This window comes from Chrysemys picta, chromosome 15 (genome assembly GCF_011386835.1).
Source record: "Chrysemys picta bellii isolate R12L10 chromosome 15, ASM1138683v2, whole genome shotgun sequence".
NCBI classification, from domain to species: domain Eukaryota; kingdom Metazoa; phylum Chordata; order Testudines; family Emydidae; genus Chrysemys; species Chrysemys picta.
This window is the reverse complement of record NC_088805.1, coordinates 21,741,121-21,765,480: the sequence shown is the minus strand read 5'-3', so window position 1 is coordinate 21,765,480 and position 24,360 is coordinate 21,741,121. Positions and strand designations below refer to the sequence as shown.

The 24,360-nt window shown below is 42.1% G+C and overlaps 1 protein-coding gene and 1 long non-coding RNA gene across 2 annotated transcripts; both read left to right on the top strand.

Annotated features, from left to right (window-relative positions):
• Positions 1-578: 578 nt before the first annotated feature.
• On the top strand, positions 579-2,857 carry LOC135975851 (uncharacterized). The gene is made up of 2 exons (XM_065568579.1): positions 579-1,293; positions 2,288-2,857. Exons 1-2 carry the CDS (start codon positions 717-719, stop codon positions 2,761-2,763), a joined length of 1,053 nt encoding a protein of 350 aa, XP_065424651.1. The 5' UTR covers positions 579-716; the 3' UTR covers positions 2,764-2,857.
• Positions 2,858-14,801: 11,944 nt separating this feature from the next.
• LOC122173949 (uncharacterized) lies at positions 14,802-24,139 on the top strand. Its single transcript, XR_006175031.2, has 3 exons — positions 14,802-14,901; positions 18,816-18,882; positions 21,086-24,139. It is a non-coding gene; the product is annotated as an uncharacterized LOC122173949 (long non-coding RNA).
• The last annotated feature ends 221 nt before the right edge of the window (positions 24,140-24,360 follow it).

Here is a 24,360-nt window from a genome sequence, read left to right as displayed (position 1 = left end):
TAATTAATGGTTGTCTACTTCTTTAAAGATGTTAAATGCTACATATGATTATTACATAGTCAAGTGAGTTTCATTACATTAATTAACTGTGCTCCGATTTTATAATATTAGAGAAGGGAATGTTTAATGTATATATAAATGTCTTCCAGTACACTAACCCTAGGAGCCAGCTTTTCCATTTTACTCACTATCATTCTGAAGATGTTGAACCTAGGATTAAGGATAAACTTGCCAATGTAACTATAATTACAATTTTCAGAGTAACAGCCGTGTTAGTCTGTATCCGCAAAAAGAAGAACAGGAGTACTTGTGGCACCTTAGGCCTGGTCTACACTAGGCGTTTATGTCGAAGTTAGCGCCGTTAAATCGAATTAACCCTGCACCCGTCCACACTGCGATGCTATTTAGTTCGACATAGAGGTCTCTTTAATTCGACTTCTGTACTCCTCCCCGACGAGGGGAGTAGCGCTAAATTCGACATGGCCATGTCGAATTAGGCTAGGTGTGGATGGAAATCGACGCTAATAGCTCCGGGAGCTATCCCACAGTGCACCACTCTGTTGACGCTCTGGACAGCAGTGCGAGCTCGGATGCTCTGACCAGCCACACAGGAAAAGCCCCGGGAAAATTTGAATTTGAATTCCTTTTCCTGTCTGGCCAGTTTGAATCTCATTTCCTGTCTGGACATCGTGGCGAGCACAGCAGCACTGGCAACGATGCAGAGCTCTCCAGCAGTGATGGCCATGCAGTCTGGGAATAGAAAGAGAGCCCCAGCATGGACTGATCGTGAAGTCTTGGATCTCATCGCTGTGTGGGGCGATGAGTCCGTGCTTTCCGAGCTGCGATCCAAAAGAAGGAATGCAAAGATCTACGAGAAGATCTCTAAAGACATGGCAGAGAGAGGATACAGCCGGGATGCAACGCAGTGCCGCGTGAAAATCAAGGAGCTGAGACAAGGCTACCAGAAGACCAAAGAGGCAAACGGACGCTCCGGATCCCATCCCCAGACATCCCGTTTCTACGAGGCACTGCATTCCATCCTCGGTGCTGCCGCCACCACTACCCCACCAGTGACCGTGGACTCTGAGGATGGGATACTGTCCACGGCCGGTTCCTCAGACATGTTAGGGGACGGGGAAGATGAGGAAGGAGATGAGGAGGGCGAGGCAGTTGGCAGCTCTCACAACGCTGATTTCCCCGACAGCCAGGATCTCTTCATCACCCTTACAGAGATCCCCTACGAAGCGTCCCCAGCCATTACCCCGGACACAGAATCTGGTGAAGGATCAGCCAGTAAGTGTTGTAAACATCTAAACATTTATTTTTAACAAAACAGGAATATTAACAATTAAAAGAATGGGTTGTTCATGATTAGTGTGCCCTAGGCGCTTAACGGTTTAGTAAGGGGCAGTGCAAGTTTTGAAAAGAAATCTAGCAATGTCCGGTTTTCAGTGATTGTCCTGCACAAGCCGCTCTACTGTGTATTCCCTGCTACTGCAGCTACAGTAAAATGCGGTCTATATGTGCGGGGATAGAGCAGTAATCCTCCTGGGACATCTCGATGAAGCTCTCCTGGAGGTAACTTGAAAGCCGTTGCATGAGGTTCTTGGGGAGAGCGGCCTTATTGGGTCCTCCGAAGTACGACACGTTGCCGCGCCACGAGATTATCAGGTACTCGGGGATCATTGCTCTGCACAGCAGGGCGGCATACGGCCCTGGTCTTTGGAGGCTTTCCCGGAGCATTCTCTCTTTGTCGCTCTCGGAGATCCTCATCAGGGTGATGTCGGCCATGGTGACCTGCTTTTAATTAGGTAGGGGAATGTTAGTGTTGGGACTGCTTTCCCGTTCCTTTACAGAACTGTCACCGCTGGTTTGCAGCCACGCGGTGGAGGCGGGAGAGGGGCAGCCGAAAGGGATCATTCCCGGGGACAGCCGCGAGGGGGTGGGACAGGGGCAGAGTTCCCGCTTGCCGGATTGCTGGCAGCAGGGACTGACATTGATTTAAATGTGAAATGAGGCCAGTGGTAATATAAAAGTTTTAAACTGCCACAAGTGTACGGCTTACCATGTCTGCCTGCAACAGAAATTCCGTTGTGCTGCCTCGCTTCTCAAATGTGCTGTTCAAGACCCCAGGCACAGAATGCGAAGGCCGAGAATTCGACCTTGTGCTGAGTGCGCATGTGAAAGGTGCTGTGCATGGTCTTGTTCACAGAGAAAGACTATGTTCTTTGTTCACAACTACATTTATCTTTCAGAGGAATTCACTCCCTTTTTCCCATTTCCACAGCCCCGTCTGCGACTGTCTCACAACCTAGCCTGGAATCACACTCCCAGAGGCTAGCGCGGATTAGGCGTAGGAAGAAGAGGACACGGGAGGACATGTTCTCTGAGCTTATGGCCTCTTCCCAAGCCCAGGCAGCACAGCAGACCCAGTGGCGGGAGAACTTGACCCGAATGCACCAAGCCAACATGGATCGGGAGGAGAGGTGGCGGCAGGAAGACCAGCAGGCGACTCAAACGCTGCTTGGACTACTGAGGGAGCAAACGGACACGCTCCGGCGCCTTGTGGATGTTCTGCAGGAACGGAGGCAGGAGGACAGAGCCCCGCTGCAGTCCATCTCTAACCGCCCTCCCCCGCCACCAAGTCCCATACCCACCTCACCCAAAGTGCAAAGAAGGAGAGGCGGCAGAGTCCCTGCTAACTCTCACTCCACCCCTGCAGAGAGCTCTAGTAGCAGAAGGCTCTCATTTCCCAAAATTTGAAAAGTTCTTTCCTTCCTGCCTGACACAAGCCCACGTCCAAGTTTCACCTCCCAATGCCATGTGTAGTTGATAATAAAAAATTCGTTTCTGTTAACTACTGTTTCAATCATGTTCTTTTGGAGGAGGAGGGGAAAGGGGGTTGGAAATTGGACAGGACAGTCTCCTTTGGCAGGGTACATAGTCGGGGGCAGGCACAGCAGCAGGGCACATACACAGTGCAGTGATGCAGTGACTAGTTGCCCCGGTTAGTCTGGGAGGTTGTTTTGATGTAATGTTGGGGGGGGTGGGTTGCTCTGTGACTTTGTGGCGGGGGAGGGCAGTTACAGATCTTAAGCGCCGGTCCTTAGACAGGATCACAGAGCCACACAGCATGGGATCTGTAACCGTCCTCCCCCTGCCACAAAGTCAAATAGACCTCCCATACACACAGTCCCGATCAGGAGGGGTGACAGGCTCCGTTGAAACAAGCATCCCACCGCAGCGGAGCCTGTCAATCCTTGAGTTTAGAAGCTGCATTCGCATCACAACACTAGACCCGCCCCGCACCACAGTCTGCGTCCCAGTTTTAAAAAATTCCCGCTAAAACAGTATTAAAGAAAACGGTGTGCTTTAACAAAGTAGAACTATTTTTATTTCGACACGTGTGTTGGAGGGGGGGTGAAGGGGGTATGTAACTGGATAGGATAGTCAACATTACCTGGGTAAAGAAACGGGGGCAGGTTTAGCTTCTCAGTACACAAACTATAAAATCACAGGTTACCCTGCTCACTCAGGAACTTTGCTTTCAAAGCCTCCCGGATGCACAGCGCTTCCCGCTGGTCTCTTCTAATCGCCCGGCTGTCTGGCTGTGAGTAATCACCAGCCAGGCTATTTTCCTCAACCTCCCACCCCGCCATAAAGGTCTCCCCCTTGCTCTCACAGAGATTGTGGAGCACACAGCAAGCTGCTATAACAATGGGGATATTGGTTTCGCTGAGATCACAGCGAGTCAGTAAGCTTCTCCATCTCCCCTTGAGACGGCCAAAAGCACACTCCACCACCATTCTGCACTTGCTCAGCCGGTAGTTGAAGAGTTCTTTTTCAGTGTCCAGGGCGCCAGTATAGGGCTTCATGAGCCAGGGCATTAGCGGGTAGGCTGGGTCCCCGAGGATGACTATAGGCATCTCCACATCCCCAACAGTTATTTTGTGGTCCGGGAAGTAAATACCTTGTTGCAGCCGTCTAAACAGACCAGAGTTCCTGAAAACACGAGCGTCATGAACCTTGCCCGGCCATCCCACGTAGATGTTGGTAAAACGTCCCCTGTGGTCCACCAGTGCTTGCAGCACCATGGAAAAGTATCCCTTTCGGTTAATGTACTGGGTGGCCTGGTGGTCCGGTGCCAGGATAGGGATGTGAGTTCCATCTATGGCCCCACCGCAGTTTGGGAATCCCATCGCTGCGAAGCCATCTATGATCGCCTCCACGTTTCCCAGGGTCACTACCTTTGGCAGCAGTACATCAACGATTGCCTTCGCTACTTGCATCACAACAACCCCCACGGTAGATTTGCCCACCCCAAACTGGTTCGCGACTGACCGGTAGCTGTCTGGCGTTGCAAGCTTCCACAGGGCTATGGCCACTCGCTTCTGTACACTCAGTGCAGCTCGCAACCGGGTGTCACTGCGCTTCAGGGCAGGGGACAGCAACTCACAAAGTTCCAGGAAAGTTCCCTTCCGCATGCGAAAGTTTCGCAGCCACTGGGATTCATCCCAGACCTGCAGCACTATGCGGTCCCACCACTCAGTGCTTGTCTCCCGTGCCCAGAATCGCCGTTCCACGGCATCAACATGACCCATTGCCACTGTGATGTCCTCGGCGCTGGGTCGCCTGCTTTCTGACAGGTCTGTGCTACTCTCAGACTTCAGGACATCACCGCGGTGCCGTAGCCTCCTTGCCTGACTTTTCTGCATCTGCCTCAGGGAAACCTTTATGATAAGCTGCGAGACGTTGAGAGCGGCCACAACTGCAGCGATGGTCGCAGCGGGCTCCATGCTCAGAGTACAGTGGCGTCCGCGCTGTCAATGACTGGAAAAGCGCGCGAACTGTTTTCCCGCCGGCGCTTTCAGGGAGGGAGGGCGGGAGTGATGGACGGATGACGACAGTTTCCCAAAAGCACCCTCGACTCATTTTGTTACCCAGAAGGCATTGCCGGCTACACCCAGAATTCCAATGGGCAGAGGGGACTGCGGGAACTGTGGGATAGCTGACCACAGTGCACCGCTTCGAATGTCGACGCTATCACCGTTAGTGTGGACGCACAAAGTCGAATTACTGTCCTTAGTGTGGACACACACGTTCGACTTTGCAATATCGATTACAAAAATTCGATGCAAGTAAAATCGAACTACTCTCGTAGTGTAGACAAGGCCTCTGAGACTAACAAATTTATTAGAGCATAAGCTTTCGTGGACTACAGCCCACTTCTTCGGATGCATATAGAATGGAACATATATTGAGGAGATATATATACACACATACAGAGAGCATAATATGTATATATATCTCCTCAATATATGTTCCATTCTATATGCATCCGAAGAAGTGGGCTGTAGTCCACGAAAGCTTATGCTCTAATAAATTTGTTAGTCTCTAAGGTGCCACAAGTACTCCTGTTCTTCTTTTTATAATTACAATGTGCAATTTAGAAATGGAACCAAATCCTGCTGACCTTACTTGGACAAAAATCCCATGGCAGTCAGTGAGAGTAAGGTCAGATTGAGAACAGACTAGAAACCAGGATTTGACTGAATCACTCCAAGGACAATTACTAATTTTTCATTATGTTCTGTGTTTGTCCCAAATTATTAATTTGCCATATAAATCTCAATAAAAGGAGACTGACAAGATTTGCTCAAAAAGTCTAAGAACTTATAGTCAATGACTACTATACTAAATGGACTATATTTATTTGGCCAAATGATCCCAAAATAATAAGATGGGTTGTTAGGATTGTGAATCAGAGTTTAACTAGACAGAGAAATTATTCCAATGCATATCAGAAAAACAAACAAAAAACCTGTTAGTGAAATCAGTAACAGAAGATAAATAGTTACTTTTGCATTCTAGTTTAACACATGGAGAATACATCTGTACTTTTGAGTTAATGGAATTTGCCAAGGATATTTGACTCACAATAAATACCCAGATAAATGTCTGATGTTAATATGCCAAGTTCCAATGTATATTAGCTGGCAATAAACTGCTTTTGGTATTAAAGTGATTTTCAGCTAGTCAGCACTGTTGACTCCATGTCTATGGCTTTAAAAAAAGATTATTTCTCCACTTAGACGCTTGATCAGTATGGGACATTAACTTTGTAGTCAATTGGGGCCTGTCATTCCATTGTACAGTATTAATGACATTCAGATTGGCCACATATTCATTTCATCTAACCCCAAAAGTGCAATCCATCTTAAAAGCAAAGCAATCATCTATCATTTTTCATTAGAAAATCAGTTCTACAGACTGAGCTCATGTCACAGTATGGAATACACAGTAACAGCTGCCATCAAAACTGCTGCTTTATGAGCAGATGAAGATCATGCTACATAAGACACCACTCCATTTATTCAACAAATAAAGGCTATAAAGGGGCCTGGATTCTCCTCTCCAGCCTGGCTTTATGCCAGTGCAACTCCATTGATTTCAGAAGAGTTCCTTCTGACATACACAGGTGTAAGTGAGAAGAGAATCTGGCCCCCAGTCTTTTATGAAGGCTTCATTTTATAACTCTGAAATGCACTACAGGCATGTACATACACACAGAGCGCTGTAGAGCAGTGGCTCTCAACCTTTCCAGACTACGGTACCCCTTTCAGGAGTCTGATTTGTCTTGCATATCTCCAAGTTTCACCTCACTTAAAAACTACTTGTTTACAAAATCAGACATAAAAATACAAAAGTATCACAGCACACTATTACTGAACAATTGCTGACTTTCTCATTATTATCATATCATTATAAAAGAAATCAATTGGAATATAATATTAGCCTTACATTTCCATGTATAGTACAGGGGTGGCCAACCTGAGCCTGAACAGGGGCCAGAATTTACCAATGTACATTGCCAAAGAGCCACAGTAATACGTCAGCAGCCCCCCCTTCAGCTCCCACCTCCCAGCGCCTCCTGCCCACCGGCAGCCCTGCCAATCAGCGCCTCTCGTCCCTCCGCATGCCTCCCGTGTTTCATGGCGTGCAGGAGGCTCTGGGGGACAGAAGGAGGAGCGAGGGCACGGCAGGCTCAGGGGAGTGGGCAGGAAGGGGTGGAGTGGGGGCAGAGCCAGGGGTTGAGCAGTGAGCTCCCCCAGCACATTGGAAAGTTGACGCCTTTAGCTCCAGCCTTGAAGTCGGTGCCTATACAAGGAGCCGCATATTAACTTCTGAAGAACCGCATGTGGCTCCAGAGTCACAGGTTGGCCACCCCTGGTATAGTATATAGAGCAGTACAAACAAGTCATTGTCCGTATGAAATTTTAGTTTGAATTGACTTTGCTAATGCTTTTTATGTATCCTGTTGTAAAACTAGGCAAATATCTAGATGAGCTGATGTACCCCCAGAAGACCACTGCATACCCCCAGAGGTATGCGTACCCCAGTTGAGAAGTACTGCCGTAGAGGGAGGACACACAGAACTGAAGCTTCGCAAAACATGAAATATTGATAAAAATGGCCTTTGAGGGCAGAGCCATGGTGAACTATCACAAACGTTTTTTACCTCTGTAGGGGTACGTCTTCACTACCTGCTGTATCGGCGGGTAGCAATCGATTTATCCGGGATCGATATATCGCGTCTTAACGAGACACGATATATTGATCCCTGAACGCGCTCACCGTCGACTCCGGAACTCCACCAGAGCGAGCGGCGGTAGCGCAGTTGATGGGGGAGCTGCGGCCATTGATCCTGCGCCGTGTGGACCCCAGGTAATTCGATCCAAGATACTTCGACTTCAGCTCCGCAGCGTAGCTGAAGTTGCATATCTTGGATCGATCCCCTCCCCCCAGTGTAGACCAGCCCTAACTGTAGGTTCAGACCTGGTGCATTTGCCTATCTCTATTAACAAGGTAAAAAATATATTAAAGGTCTCACAAGTATTCAGAAGCAAGCTATCAAAAGGAAAGATCCTCTCCTATCTATGACTAAAAGCACATTTGTTTTCTGATGTCACTTTTATAGAATGGGCTTTGGGGTAAAAGCTCAGAGAGGCATATATAGAATTTGAGAGCAGCACCATGGGAAAACCCATTCTCCTTTCACTTTCATCTGTGTAAATTGGGGTAAGTCCACTGAAGGCAATGAAACACGACCAGTAAAAAAACAGGCCCAAGTGGCATAAGAGAGTAGTGTAAGAGATTTTACCTGTGGTTTGGGTGAGAACTGAAAAATGTAGTGACTCTGTCCCTTGCTGGAGTTATCACATTCAGCCCCTAAGGGCATATAATAGTTAGAAATCGTTTCAATCACTTTTTCCCGGGGTTAGAATTTTCTATATTTTTTGTTCATAGTGATCTTTTGGGAAAGACATGTCTGCAACAGCAAAAGGGAGTGATTTGAGGAGAGGACTGGGAACCAGGTCTCCTGAGTTTTATTTTTGACTTTGTTCTTGTCACATTGTCTTGGGCAAATTGCAAACAATCTGAGCCTCAGTTTTTTCCATCAGTAAACCAGGGATGATGATACTGACCTTCCTCAAGCAGGTGTGATGGGGCTCCATTAATTAATGTTACTAAGAGGCACTTTGCAAACCCTGGAAGAATGGAACTGTAAAAGATCCGATCATTTTTTAAATGATTTAATGTTGTCTTAGAATAATTCAGTTACCATCCAAGCATGACTTTTCAGCTTTATCAGAGGTGAAAATAAAGGGAAGGTTGGAGAATCCTAGCAATATACGCTAATTAATGTATGATTGATTTTTAAAAGGGACACATTTTCAAAGTGGGCATGAGACACCCCCCTTCAAAACCCACATTTGCGTCCATAAATGGGCATTTCATTTTGCAAGCCAGGCACTTATGGACCAGCTCCTGCAATGTGCCATAAGCCTTCCACTCAATAGTAGCACTGTGCATAGAGTAGGTAGGGGTGCAATGAATGCATCCAACTCTCCCCATGAATGAAGCACTGCACAGTGGGATGCCCCAGTGAGGTTTGGTGCAGGGAGAGATGGTTTACAAACTCCTCAGTTCAGGAAGGAGGAGGTCTGCATGTCTATTGATCCCTTCTGTCCATGTATTTAAGGCAAGTGAGTAAGTATGTGTGTGTGGGTGCACGTCGGTGGGCCAAACTTATACCTGTAATTTGAGAAAGCAGGAAACTGTACAAACGTATGTGATGTATGCGACTCATACTGAGTTGAGAGAGGGTAAATCACTGACTGAGGTCATAGCCACTGGCAATGGAAAAATTTGACATGATCGAGAGTGGATTGCACATGGATATTAGGGCACAAACTTCGGGAGGGGGATCCTGTATTATCTTTTCCTGCCTCGGGCTAATAGCAGGAAGTTGGGGGGTGGGAGGCCAAAAACACTGAATACTGTTTTTCAAAATCCACTTTACTTGAGCTGGAAAAGTTGAGAGAAACAAAGAAGTAGATAGCTATGCCCCCTCCCCTCACCCAGTAATAGATATTTTTGCTACTGAATGAACATTTAGGTAGGATTATTTAATATATCTTATGCAATGATGGTGGTGGCTACAGTTTCCTCAATTAATGAAATTATGCATTCCTTGAAGAGGTGATCATCTGGCCTACATGAAACGTGTTTGGTGACCTCAGTCCAATTCCAAGTGGTACAGGACCCTCACCGCACAAATCACTACCACACCTGGCACCCTTGTTCGCAGTCACCAGACAGGAGAAAGACTGGACTAAAGCACTGCTCCATCTCTTGTGGGGATTTCTCCTGGTCCGAGATGAGGCAGTTTGAGAAACTTGCTGTAGCAGAAACAGGAATGGAACCTAGGGCTTGGTCTACACTACCCCCCCTAATTCGAACTAAGGTACGCAACTTCAGCTACGTGAATAACGTAGCTGAAGTTCGAAGTACCTTATTTCGAATTAGTTGAAACTTACCTTGGTCCACACTCGGCAGGCAGGCTCCCCCGTCGACTCCGCGGTACTCCTCTCGGCGAGCTGGAGTACCGCAGTCGACGGCGAGCACTTCCGGGTTCGACTTATCGCGTCCAGACTAGACGCGATAAGTCGAACCCAGAAGTTCGATTTCCAGCCGTCGAACTTGCCGGTAAGTGTAGCCAAGGCCTAGGTCTCCGGACATTCCGCCCTGTCCTGTAACCATTAATTCTCCCTCTCCCACTTATTTACTCTGAAGGATGACACGTTTACTTCTGCGTTTTAAAGGCAGCAGCGTAATGCTGCACCTGATCAGTGGACAAGAGGACTTCAGGATCCAGTGCTGTCATTTTGGTACCTTTCATCATCACTAAATTGTTTAATTTGTGCATAATATTTTAATTCATCCAAATGGAAACAAAGAGAAAAAGAAAAGATTTCCCCCTCCTCACTCCTTACACTGGAGCTTGAGCGGCAGAGTCTCTCAGTTGGGTAAGTTGCCTTTTTACAGTTGCGTGGAATGTTGTTTCATCGATTAAACATCCAAGACAATTAAAAAAAAGATTTTTTAATCAATGCAGCTTTGCCCTATGTGGTTGTTCTGTCAGATTGAAGGAGGAAAGAATCCTAACTAAAGACATAATAATTGGACATGTATAGTAAAGCTAAGCAAGGAGGAGGTGCTGGAACTGAACATCAATTAGCATAGTCTAGCAGTGAGGGAGGAGATCACAGAATGAATGGACAGGGCTGCATAGACAAGCGGAAGGCTACTGAACTCCGATTAATTGCGATGTAGCTTTCATTAGTTCTATTCAACAGAACTGACGTGGCGGAATTATCTCATTAGTTTACAGCACAAAACATGAGCTTAAACATCAAGACAAATCTGAAGGCCTTCTGTACTGTACTTAAAGTCTGCTGGGGAACGGGAGATAATACATTTCAGCAGCTGGCCATCTCTTATATAGCTGTTACTGTATGGGTAAGGTATTTGATTTATGGCCTGTTTAATCATCCAGGACAAAAAATGTCTTTTACTTCACAGACATACATCTTCTCAAGGTATGTTATATGTTTGATGGCTATTAAAAATACTATTTTTTTAATAATATGCTAGTTAAGGGATAATATTATGTTTGTGGTTGTATCCCTGGGAACCATGAGCACTTAGCCTGGGCTTTTGAAAACACTAAGTGCTCACTGGATAATGGCAATAAAGGAATCACATGCTTCCTTGTAAAGAAGTTTTATGCTGCTTTATTTCAAATTTGGAAATGGAAACTGAGCTCTTTCCTCAGAATATATAGGTGGCAGAGAGAGGGCTCCTGGTTCAAGAACAGGGTTGAAAGTCAAAAAGATCTATGGTGAAATCCTGGCCCACTGAAGTCAGTGGAAATTTTTCCCTGGGGCCAGGGTTTCACCTCCGGATTCTATACCTGATACTGACATGCTATGGGATCTTGGCCAAGTCACTTAGCAGCTCTGCACCTCAATTTCCCCATCTGTACAATGGTGAGGACAGAAAGTATTTTCTGAACCTGTGATGGAGGGTGGTATATAAGAATGATCCATCGCTATGATATCTATGTGTACGTGAGGAAATTCAGATTGTGCTTTGAATCTGTAAGGAACATATAGCGAACCTTTGAGATAAGTGGCCAACCTTTTATTACAGTGCTGACAATTGCAGTGAGTGCTTGAAACAGTGTATTTTGTGTTAAACAGAAACTCCATAGCATAACCAAAATCCCCAAAGACACCACAAACTGCACTGTGGTTGCCTGAGGCCCGCAGTGAACAACTCCCATTGACTTCAAGGCAAATTGCTCAGACTGGTTGAAATGCACCCTTGTGTGCAGAGGATCCAGACAGGCCCTATGACAGATGAGGAGGGACTTGTGCTGGCCCCACTGCATAGACACAACATTTCGCCGTTAGATGATGTGATCTTTCTTACTGAATCATTTCACCCTATGTGTGGACACACCTGGTCCAGCGTGTATTGGGGATCATTTAAATGAGAAAAGCTAGCTAACAAATTTCATGTTTAATGGCATTTCTCAGCCTGGTAAGTTATCTCAAATAAGAAAATTCCCCCCCTTCTGTGATCATATGACGTAAGTTCAGAGGATGTCGTATTTAGCCAACATTATATAATAAGCAGTCAATCAATTTTACTTCTTAAGACAGGCATGGTAAGTGAAAATTCAACAATCGCTACGTTTTTAATGAAACAGAACTGTGTGTCTAAACCTTACTCAGGAAAAATCCCATTAAAGGCATTTTTGAGTTGATAATACAGCATCTATAACCCAGCATCTATAATCCTGTGCTACCCTAGTCACCTGTGTCTGCTTTCCACCCACAAAGCAAGGAGAGAGACACTCTGATCCCAAGCACGGAGTCTGCAAAGCAGAGTGACCCTCCACTGAGGTTCTCATTTAAACTCTATGGGTAGGAATACCACTGTGCCTGGTAATAAGCATTTGCAGGATTGGCTTCTAAAGCTGTTTTAGTGACAAACTTTTGGCTTTATGTACATGGATATCCAAAAACCTAGATAGTGTATTGTATAAATATGTTATTGAACTCAAACCCTGGTAGTTGGACTCTCCCTCTGCAATTTTGCTTTCACTGGCTTTCACTTTTGCATGCAAACAGAAAATTTTTGCTTGGTCATAATTTACATGGGTTACCATGGTAACACCTTTCGGGTGTAATTCCCCTATTCATTAGAGGAATAGCATACTTTAGAATTATTAGAAGCTAATTAGTATTAGAATGTAATTTTCTGTTTACATTTTCTTGCAACTATTTTGGCGTCCCATAAATTGTGACAAATATTTGCATGCTCAAAATCCTTGAAACAATTCCCTTTCATGTCCAAGGTCAAACGACCTCTTGAGATCTATGAATAAAGGTAATTGCAGGTAATTTAACTCAAGCTACAGTACATAGAACCCAATGCACTGAACAACCTTGTAAAAGTTATTTTTATAAATGAAAATGTCCTCATCCCAAGATATATAAGACCCAGGAAAAATATCATCTACTAGTGTAAATCCTTTTAAAAAACAAACAACTAAGTTAGTTACTTACATTAAACAGAAAAATATACCTCAGAGAAGCTTAATTTAAAATGAAATTGCAAAGCTATTTTTAAATCAAAGGTCAATACTGAAAACTCTCCCTTAGGAGTAAAATTAAAATTAAAAGTAAAATTAAAATCAATAAAAGGAATTAAATCAGCAACTATTTTTAATGTCCAAGGATAAAAATGGAGCAAAGGGAATAATTCTTCATGTTGTGGATTTGCAATGAACAAATACATACTTTACAACAAATAATTTATGAAATACATTTTGCTTCTTTTTGTGCTCCTGGAATATCTGCAAGCAACTTTTGATTTCCTTGAATTTCTTATTTGAAGTTATGACACAGTTAAAAAAATTCTATCTATGAATTGTTTATAAATAGTTCTCTGCAAGGATCTTATTTTATTTGTGTTTGCCCTTCAAGCTGTACTTATTAGATTCATCATCAATGGAGGTCTATTAAAGTCTTTCCGTTGACTTCAACTAGCTCAGGATTAGGTCCAATGGACAAGTAAGCATTTTGGGGGTGAATGTGTGTATGTACAAATTTAAGACCCAGATCCTGCAAACACTTGTGTAACTTTACTCCTGTGAGTAGTCCCATTGACTTCATTGGGACTACACAGATGTATAAAGTTAAGTATGTGCACAAGGGCTTGCGAATTGGAGCCTAAAATACACTTTCTCTGAATATTTGCGCATGGATCTTTAAAATTCAAATTCCACAATCATCTGTGTCAGTAAGAATGAAATGTTCAGAAGTGGAAAGAAAACCGGAAGGAATACGTCCACAATGAATTGACTTAAAAATTTAAAATGAATAACTGCTGAAGGTATTTTGCATCTAGCTCTGTTGGCAACATAGTAATTCACTTTGGCCATGTGATAGAAAAGGGGGCTCTTTTGAATTAAATATTGGTAAAATGCAGAAAATTCAGAACAGTGGTTCTAAATCAGGTTGAAATGCAAAGAGATCAACTTTTCCCCTTTTCTTCTCTTGTTACACATATTTCATGCCCTTCCAGTATTTCTGATTAAAGAATGGGATTGGAAAGAATTACCCTATAGGGTTCTATATTTTATTTTCTCTCTGAGAATTTCATATAAAAACCATTTTGCTTACATGTCTAAGAAACATTTTTGTATCTGACAAGGAGTGCTGTCTAACAGACAGATTTGTCTATCTGACAAACAAATTTTCTACTGCAAGCTCCATTTGTTGTCTTGAAAATCAAGGTATGTTTTTACTTCTGTATGCATCACCAGCTATCCAAATTCTGAGAGCAGCAATCATTTGCACACAAGTCAGGAAACAACACAGCCTATCCTGCTGCTATTATGTTGGTTCTGTGTTGAAGACTTCAATAAAATTCAGCAACGGTTCTGCCATTATAGGGCACTGACCACTTAGGAAAATGAGAGAATAAAGTCAAAGTAAAATAAATGCATCTTCTTCCCACTTTGATGCTGATCGATTTAACAGCAAAGCTCTCCCAGCTGTATTTCTCATTTTATGTTAAGATCAGCCAAGATTTGACAGAAAATATCTATATTAGAGTTTAATAACAGCGTCGTCATAATGTTATTGGAGGTTTTCTGCCATTGTCTGGCTCCCTGCCTCAATCTCTAGAGTAGCCACTATACAACTCCCATGCGATAGACGCTATAAAAATTTGTGATAGGGCAGGACCTAGGTCAGGGATTTAGCTGGGCATTTATGTACCCAACCTAGCAAGGGCCACTACATTCACACACTTGCCAATGCAAATTCTCTCTAATTACATTCTCCTTCCTGGACAGAGTTGCCCTTTACCCTATTAGTCCAACACTGAGTCTGTGTACAACTGTTTGGTGATTTTCCAGCAACATAGGAAGGTTGTATGTGACAGTCAGAGAGCCCAGACACCCTCAGCAGAGAACAGCAGGTCTGTACCCCAAAGAATAAGCAACTAGTTGTATACGTTATTGTGTATAAAAATATGTTGAGTAAGGTCTTTGGAAGGAAGAGTCATTTGGCAGGTGCTGTCTTTGAAAATCCTGCATCTCCTCTATTATAGCTGGGAAACTGTTCAAAAGCTATAGGTAAACTTGTATTAAAAAAAGGGATTTTAATCTAATTTTAAAGTATAAAGCCTGGGGTGGCATCTTTATGTTTATTTTCTGTGTAACTTGTATATGTTTGCTTTCAGTGCTATTTCATCTTTGAATCTGTGATTTTTTCTATTAAACAAACCTTTTTGTTTATTTAGCCCAAATAGGTCTCTGGTGTGCAAATGGTATGAAGTGTATGTGCCAAAGCCAGCTGATGTCTGCAGGGTTGGTGTCATGCCTTCCTGGTGATGAATCAGAGGGGAAAAGTCAGAGTGTCTGGTAGTTAAGAACTTGGAGGGGTGGATTTGGGGAGACCTGGAACTGGAAGAGCTGTTGGTGTCCCCGTACAAGGAATAATGAGGCTGGTGGAAGTCAGGGTGAGACCTTGTATTTGTGAGCAGACTACTCATGTCAGAGCTCTGAACCAAAGATGCAGAGTATAAAGGCACCCAACGTTACAAGGCAGGTGGTGACAGAACCCTTTACTGGTCTGGGTGATCCCCAAAACATCACGTTGTGGATCTCACAAGACATCTAAAGGAGTGGGAGGAGCTTGTGGTCATGGTATATGTTGGTACCAATTATGTAGGAAGGTGTAAAAGAGAGGTCCTGTGAGTTGTTTAGATAACTAGGAAAAGGGTTTAAATCCAGAACTTCTATACTAGCTTCTCCGAAACGCCTAGTGGTCTGATCCAGTGTGGGTATTCCTATCATCCTCTTACCTCACCCACCAATGTAACATAGTGAAGTAAATAGGTCTGATTTAGTAAGATTTAAGTACAGTGGCCAATGTAAGACATTACATAAATGATGGTGACTGAATTTAAACTAGTTCAGTTAATGAATAACATAGCCACTCTGATGATTTCTAATACTAAGGGGTACATGTGCATAGCCTCGTGCTCTTAAGAGAGAGTTTGATTTGTGGAGCTACAGACCACGTTAGTGATTAATAGCAAAGTGCTGTGAGTTTCTCTAGCTCAGTATGCTAGATGCTGTTGAGAACAGTGGGGATCTAATCAGAAGTAGGGGAGTATTGAGTCCTCAGCATGTTTGAGAAAGCCTGATCTTAACTAATTCTGATACAGGGCTGCTAATTAAATCCAGAAGATTTTCCCTTTGAGAGCGATGCCTCCTATGGTTTTCTATTTGATTGCTGTCATGATCACTACACTCCTGGTTAGGGCCGGTTAGGACAGAAAGTTTCACAAGATAACACAGAAACACCATGACCCAGATTCTGGCTGCAAATTGCATATGTGTAAAGCTGGCGTAAGGGGGAAACCTGGGGGAAGTGGTGGAAGGCATTTAAAATGTTAATGCTGTAGGTCTTACTACATCCAGACATTGCAAAACAAAACACAACAGGGGAAAAGTGTTGGACCCAATGGGTGGTTATGCAGCCCTTCCACAGTTGTTCTGCAAATGAAGCTGCAGAAGGACATTCTGGGACAGACTGGAGGTCTGCACGTTTTAAGACATGCATCCATTGATCAAAGCCCATGTACCACTACTCTATTTGGTTTCCACCTGCTCCGATCAGGAGTAATCTGCACAGGGGTATTGTACATGGGGCAAGGCTGGCCCACAATACCATACTTGGGACCAAGGCTGGTAAAACACAGACTCACAATTGTCATGTGCTGAAAGAATGCCAGAATTTGGCCCTTAATACAAGGTATTAGGTACAACATTCATAATGTTGGAGCACAGCCATGCTTTGGTTGATTGCATAGTAATTGTATACTGCCACACTAGTACTTAACATAACAGCATCTGAGTAATAGATCTGAGGGTAGCAATATGTGAGAATTAAAAAAAAATTGAAATTACTTTGATAACATGGATCAAGATACATTAAATTCACTAGCCTAGTTATTTTTAATCTAAAGGTTAGTACAAAAATCAGTGCAGACATTTCTTTGTTGTTAAAATGGTATGAAATAACTATGTCATGATCTTCATAGTCACTCCTAGGGACTACAACTTCACCACACACAAAAACAGCATCTCACCCAATCCCCACATGGGGGGAGAAAAAAAAAAGATGAGCTTTTTAGCATATCTGGAAAGTTAACAAGTCCCAGGTCTGGTTGATTAAAGGAATAGTGCAGTAAATTCTAAGGCCCTAACGCCCTGCCAACAGCCCCTTCCTATTTAAATCAAAGAAGCTATAAATTAAGTGCCTCCAGCCATTAACACTGCACAAGAGCAAGTTAGATACAAGATATTGAAATAAGTGAATGAGATGTGACATTTTTTTAATTACAGTTCAGGTAAGTTTAATTATTATTAAGCATCGCTTAAAAGCATGACAGACCTCTTTCAAAAGTCAGCTAACAAGGTCACTCTCTACTGTTCTTCCAGTGAGTGTGAAGCATGGCAGAGAAATTCAGCTCCTTGGGCTGTATTCTAAACCCTCCAGAAATCAATTGCAGAGCAGAAGCTAGAATATGCCAAATGAACTGTATGTCAGAATGATACAGAGCCTTGTATACAGTTTGCATTCCAAAAACTCTGAAGGACTCACATACAGAACCATATTTTCATGGGAGGTTGACACCACTATTTGATTTTAGCCTTCTGATTATTATCACTGTACTATGGGAATGAATCAATAGTTGTCTCCAGAGACAGTATCTCTCTTTTTTGTAGTCCACAGTACACAAAACAATTTCATTGTTCCTGATGCATTTATTTAAAAAATAGAAAAGTGAAAAGAGAAAGACAATAGATGAAACTGTATTCAGTGCTCTATGCACTTGCTTCACACATCTCTGATTAAAGTAATTTGTACACTATGCATAAGCTGTAAGTATTATTGAAATGTATGACCTTCAAAGAATTAATACATATTGATGCTGACGAATTATAGCCTAGAATGAAGAGGTTTATAGTAAATTGCACTATTACTGCAATCAAAAATTTTAGCTTTTGAAAAGCAAAGGTGTAGAACATACAGCTAAAATAATTGAGGTTCTTCTGAGAGGAGAGCTTGGATGCATTATGAATGCAAAGCATCCTTTCTGATGGCATCACATTTAACACAACAGTAGCAAAAGTAATTGATTTCATATTTTCTAGTCTTCATTTTTCATTACTAGTCAAAGGCATCAATCATCTCATTTCAATATAAAAATGACCATTATTACTTATTACTACAAACAACACTGAAAAGCTTACAGTTATCTGGATCTCTCAAGTGTCCCCAGAAGCCTTTCTAGTTGTAAGTCAACATCACATATACTTGAATGGGTTTTTGTCTTTCTGACATGTTCTACTGCAGAGATGGATGAATCCCAAAAGTTCTGAAGTCCAGATTCAGATAGAATTGGGACCCAAAGCACAGGATGCGTAATCAAATATTATCTCAACTTCCTGATTTTACCACTCAGTACTGGAGATCTTAGGAATACAGATTTCCGTGTAAGATTCTCAGCACTGGTACATGCCAGAAATACTCTTCTGATGAGAATAGCATTTCTTGGGGAAAATCCTCAGCAAAACACTGACTCAGCAAAACACTTAAGCATGAATGGATTTAAGCATATGCCTAAAGTCAAGCATGCACTTAAATTCTGCTTTGCTGAGTCAGGAGCTAAAGGTGGGATTTTCAAAAGCACCTAAGTGATATGGGAGCAGATGTTCCTTTGACTTTCAATAGGACTCCAGCTCCTAAGTCACGGAAGCACTTTTGAAAATCCAAATGTTAACCATCAACCCATTTTCATTTTCTTTGTTTTTCCAGAAAGATCATTTTAAGACTGTTTAAGGGAATAAAACCCCTACCTGATGGGAATGAATTATACACGAAGGTAAGTTTATGGACGAGAGGGTTATAACAAATATGTAGCTTGAGAATTGAAAACAGAGCTGATAACTGGCAAAATGTATTCCTTAAACCGATTATTTTTTAAAATGATGAAACAATTTCTTCTGGGTCAGAGTAGCTTCTTTGTTAGGTTTGAGTAGAACATAACAAGCAAAAGAGTCAAAAAGCAATAATTAAAGTTAAACAGCATATGGGGCATGGGTCTCCTCTCACCCTTGTTTTAGGCTCATGTACCTGCATCAGCTTTAATGGAGTTGCTATGGATTTAGGCCCAGATTCAAAACATAGTGCTTAAGCACGTGCCTTACTTTAAAACCCATTCACTGTCTCCTGTGCATTGCCAAATATGCTGTCTGTGTACAACAATAAATATTAGTGGTCAGAATGTGTGGTGTGGAGCCATAAATTGTCTGCTTTATAATACATATCCACTGCACTAGTGAAATTTGGTTAACCATGAATATATATTTTTATCAAAATAGTACACACTATGTCACAGTCACTCAAAAAATAGTGCATTGTACCACTGTATGTACAGTATGATTGACAATACTTTCCCCCAAGAGTATTATCCATTCTTTCCTTCATGCCACATGTAAACCCAGCTTATGCACAGTGGCTGAGTTTCTACGACTTGCTCTATTTTGGGTAGAGACTTTACAATTCTCTGTAAGCCTGTCAGTAGATGAATTGCTTCATTCTGACTGGGATAAAGAAGCAGAACTGACAAAGCTAATATCTTTTCATCTTGATAATGTGGAAATAAAATCAATACAACACCACTCAACCTGCCGTATGCAACCTATCACAGTATTGTTTTAATCTACTTTTCCTCCCAAGGCGGAACACAAAAAAACCCTGCAGCCTCTGGGCCTTTAATCTTTTCTAACAAAGCATCGTTTGAGGGGAATATCATCCATGCAACAAGACACAGAATGTATTTTTCCAACAGGGCTGACCTTCTACCATTTCTACCTTCTAGAAATATCTACTCTTGAAGTCCTACTAGTTGATTAATTATGTCTCACAACTGGAATCGTCAATTTGTTTTAGTCAGGCAAATAGCTGAATTGAATTCTTGTCACTATTTTTCAGCCTCTCATGACAAATAGAGATAATTTTATATTTGGTGAACAGATTATATACGGAGTTGGCCACACCATTTATCATGATACTCTCCATGAGAAATGTAACCCCTTTGGGGTTTGTAAATGGTTCTCTAAGCAATCTGGATTGCCTTCACATGTATTTGTAATTTGTAAGTGTTCACTTGGGTGAAATTTGTCCCTGTGCAGAGCACTAGGGCATGGTCTATACGCACCACCTAAGTTCACCATAAATGGCTTTAATAGAAATTTAAGGAGTGCATAAACCCCGTGCTGGCCCTGTGCATGGGGTGAATTTTATGCATGCTAATTTGGATGAATAATTTTCAGAGTATGGGAGGCTCAGTTTGGCTATTTGCTAGAGTTATTCATACTGTCTGACTGATCCTCTGATTATCTTCATGGCAAATCCCAAAGGGACTCAGCCTCCTTGCAGATCAAGCACCACCCAGATTGATCTCTAGCTAGATCCTTAAGCGGTCTGGATGGGTATTCAGTTTATGTCAGTCACTGGCGAGCTTATCTCACCACTGAAGCTTTGGTGCTCACGTGATTGCCAGCCATGCAGCAGCATCCTTGGTAAATGAGCTTTGGAATTCGTTGGTCTTCCATTCTAATACATCTGTACCAAGAAAGCCCCTGAAACCAAACCAGTTCTGATGGAGGTGATTGCTGGGCTTGGCCGTGAACATCCTCATTTGCTGATCCTATCTTGCCACTTAACATGGAGCAACTGACAAAGATGATGAGAATCAAAAATGTTCATCTGCTGCTCTTCACCCTTCCTCAGTGCCCATTTTTCACTGCTGTCCATGGAGTTGGTATAACCATGGCTTTATAGATCCACCGCTTTGTAGCAAGGGTGATGCCATGACATCCCCATGGAGGCTGCTGAAGGGCCCAAAACATTGCAGCAGCTTCTGCTGTAGGAGTCATCTAAGTCACATGGTATTTTCTTACTATTAATATTGAGGTAGCACCTAGTGGTCAATTGGATTTAAGTACTTAGGTGCTTGGCCGAAGGGGGACTGTAATATATTGCTGTTATAGGACAGTCGTTCCATATTCTTCCTTTTTCAGACCACGTCTATGGACAAGCTACTGGCCTAACTGATAAATGATTGACCTGTCCACACTTTAGTTAGGAGAGCTCGGAGGAAGGATGTCATCCATGGGATGGAAGGACAATACCTTATGATGTGACTCTTTGACAGATAATGAACTATCAGCTACGTACTCTCCTTGCATTGTGATAGCAACATTTGTATTTTTGCACTGCGGCATGCTGCATGCTCCTTTCCTACTAGAGCTGCAAGGGCTCTGCTTTTAAATTATACGGAGACATGCTATACTATAACAAGTCTTTATGGGATTTTTACAACGGAAAGTGATATGGTTATAAAAATCAAGGCTGACAGGGGAAATAACTTGACAGGGATCTGTTCCATCTCTACTGGCCAGTAGGCACTGGTACAGTGTAAACAAGAAAGGCAGGCTTTATGTACTGTATTTACAGGCTCCAACAGTTATTTCTATACCACAAAGACCATCTGTTGTTTTGTGAACACATTTGTTCAGACTAGCACTTGTAATGGAAAGATACATGGTTAGCAATCATTTTGTGACACTTGCCTACTGCAGGGTTTTTTGCACCTATCCCTAAAGCAGCTGTCTAACAGAGATAAAAAAAACTGAAATAGAGGGACCCCTAGTCTGATCCAGTATGGTAGTTCCTTTATCTCTGTATCATATGATCCCATTAGTTATAATCTGAGAGACCTACAAGGTTACAGCAAATCTGTTTACTGCTGCTTATTATTATGTATTGATAGTTCTGTTGCTAGTATCCAAAAGCCCCAGTCAAGATCAGGGCTCCATTATGCTAGCTGCTGTACAAACACTTAGTCAGACAATGACGCAACCAGCTGGGGAAAGATGAAAAGATTTTTCTTGAATAGCCATTCAACTTTGAAAATTAACTTTTGATTGGACTATTTCTGCAATCCTTTTGTGTTTACTTCTATTATAAAATGGCAGTAGTTTTCATGGTTTTGGTGTTTGCAAAAACAACCTGTCTTTGTAGTTTTCAAGTGTTTAACCAGGGTCAAAAAATAGAGACAGAAAGTGATGGTACCAGTTTCAAGTTCCAGCTCAATTTCAAGACTTGGATGTTTTTTGCTGAAGGTATCACTGGTTACTTTATGGCTTCTAGTTTAACGCTAAGACAAATTACACTTTTCACACTTTACTTAAAACCATTGTACCAGTCTATATGCAGCCTGAAAACAAGGGCTGCACTAGGACATATTTGGAGGGCTCTCTTTATGAACAGAAGGACTAGAAACTCTCTGCAGAAATATAGGACTTCTAGACAAGTGTGTCAGGATATCATACCACAGTGAAGTAGATCAAACTGACCTCTGCTTATAAGTAAGCTCAAGAGCGAGCTACCGAATGCTTTGTACATTGCACAATAATGAATATTAATCCTTAATTACGGAAGCATTTCAGTGGTCAACCAGATCAAAGATAATTTTATTATAAAGTCCTAATTTTGTACTGCTGTTTTTTTAATAACGAGTCTTTGAAGAATATTATACAAAGCAGACTGGAAGGACCTCATATCCACAGTCATAAATAAGTTTTGTGTCCAAACCTTCTGAACATTTCACTAGAAAGCACAGTGGTAATTCTACCAGATGTTAAAGTTTGCTTAAAAATACATAGCAACATTTTGAAATGCCTTGAGAGGAGATTTAATGAGGGAAATCAGAAAGTGAAGATTAAACTAAAAAGAGAAAAGGGGATGCTGAAACATCTGCCAAATGGTTTATTAGTGGTGTGGGGTGAAGTGACGGAGAGAGAGTAAGCTTTGCTTTCATAATGTGGTTCCAAGAGGAAACACTTGATAAGTAACTGCAGTAGGTAAATGGGGCAAATGTGGCAAAGTAAGATATTTAAGTGATCACTCTACTGCACATAGTAAGTATAAATGATGTATTGTAATGTGCCATGTATTTTTAATGACTGTCCTCTGGTCAGTCATAATAGTTTCGTAACAGATGTAGCTTATTTGAAGAACTCTGGAAGAAAAAGAGGAAAGATTTGTCCTTTGTTTAGATGATAAGAAAATTAGGACCAAGGTTGCTTTACTTATTTCAGATTAAGAAGAGAGATGATTAAGGGATGCAATAATTTCAAAGTTGTTCCTGAGCCTATTTCATTGCAGCAGGGATAAATAGAATAATGGATAGAGATGGCAGAGACTGCAGGATGATAAGAATCTAAAGATGGTGGCTGAGGGAAAGTACTGGATTTTAACTGTATCCTCAAACCATAGATGTGCACTCTATAGGTACAGGCACAAAAGCAGTGTCTGTTCTTAGGAGTGGTTATGATTAAGTTAAGCTTAACTAAAGTAGCCATTCTACTGATGAAATGACCAACATTTGGTACCTCTATGTTTCTGATTACATATTTGTTTCTTGTCTGAAATATCACGGCCTACTAAAATGACACAAGAAAAAGAAAAGGTTGTATAATGGTTTCAAAAGGTTAAATGCATAAGATAACTTTCCACTAAAAAGTCACAATTTTTGCTCTCTTGTTGAGAAGTTTAGTCCAAATGTTTTCATTTTAGCACGCCTAGTAAATAATAAACATAAATGATAAACAAAATGAGAACCTAAGTAATAAAATGCTTTTCAACATTGGATAATTCTTTCACAGTGAGGAAAACTTAAAGCCATAATTAAGCCAAATTCAAATAAGCCAAATTCACCCTATTGTCTCTTTCTACATAGCTACTGAAATCTTTGGCTCTTGGGCAGAAACTGCATTTATTGATGTAGGATGTAAAAGGTACTTTCAAGAAGTAGGGTGGAAAGGCTGGGCTCTGCCTGGATTTTGTTCGGAAAATAAAAGCTGTTCCCTGAGTTCACTGGTAGTTTTAGTTTTGCTGGGAAGGCAGGATCAGGCTGAAAATGAAGTGGCATCAAATACACAGTGGCAAATCTCTCTCTAATTGGGAAAATATTAAGTTCTTAGAAGAAGTAAGATGATCCTACCACAAAGGAATCTTTTTTCAGGGTAGCAGCCATGTTAATCTGTATCCTCAAAAAAAACAGGAGTACTTGTGGCACCTTAGAGACTAACAAATTTATTAGAGCATAAGCTTTCGTGGGCTACAACCCACTTCTTCGGATGCATATAGAGTGAAACATATATTGAGGAGATATATATACATACACGGATATATATACATACACGTATATATATCTCCTCAATATATGTTTCACTCTATATGCATCCGAAGAAGTGGGTTGTAGCCCACGAAAGCTTATGCTCTAATAAAT

Excerpts from the sequence above, each read along its gene's own strand:
- LOC135975851 (XM_065568579.1), top strand. The coding sequence starts at position 717 with ATGCAGAGCTCTCCAGCAGTGATGGCCATGCAGTCTGGGAATAGAAAG. Across the intron at positions 1,294-2,287 it reads ATCTGGTGAAGGATCAGCCA|CCCCGTCTGCGACTGTCTCA; the intron begins GTAAGTGTTGTA and ends CCATTTCCACAG.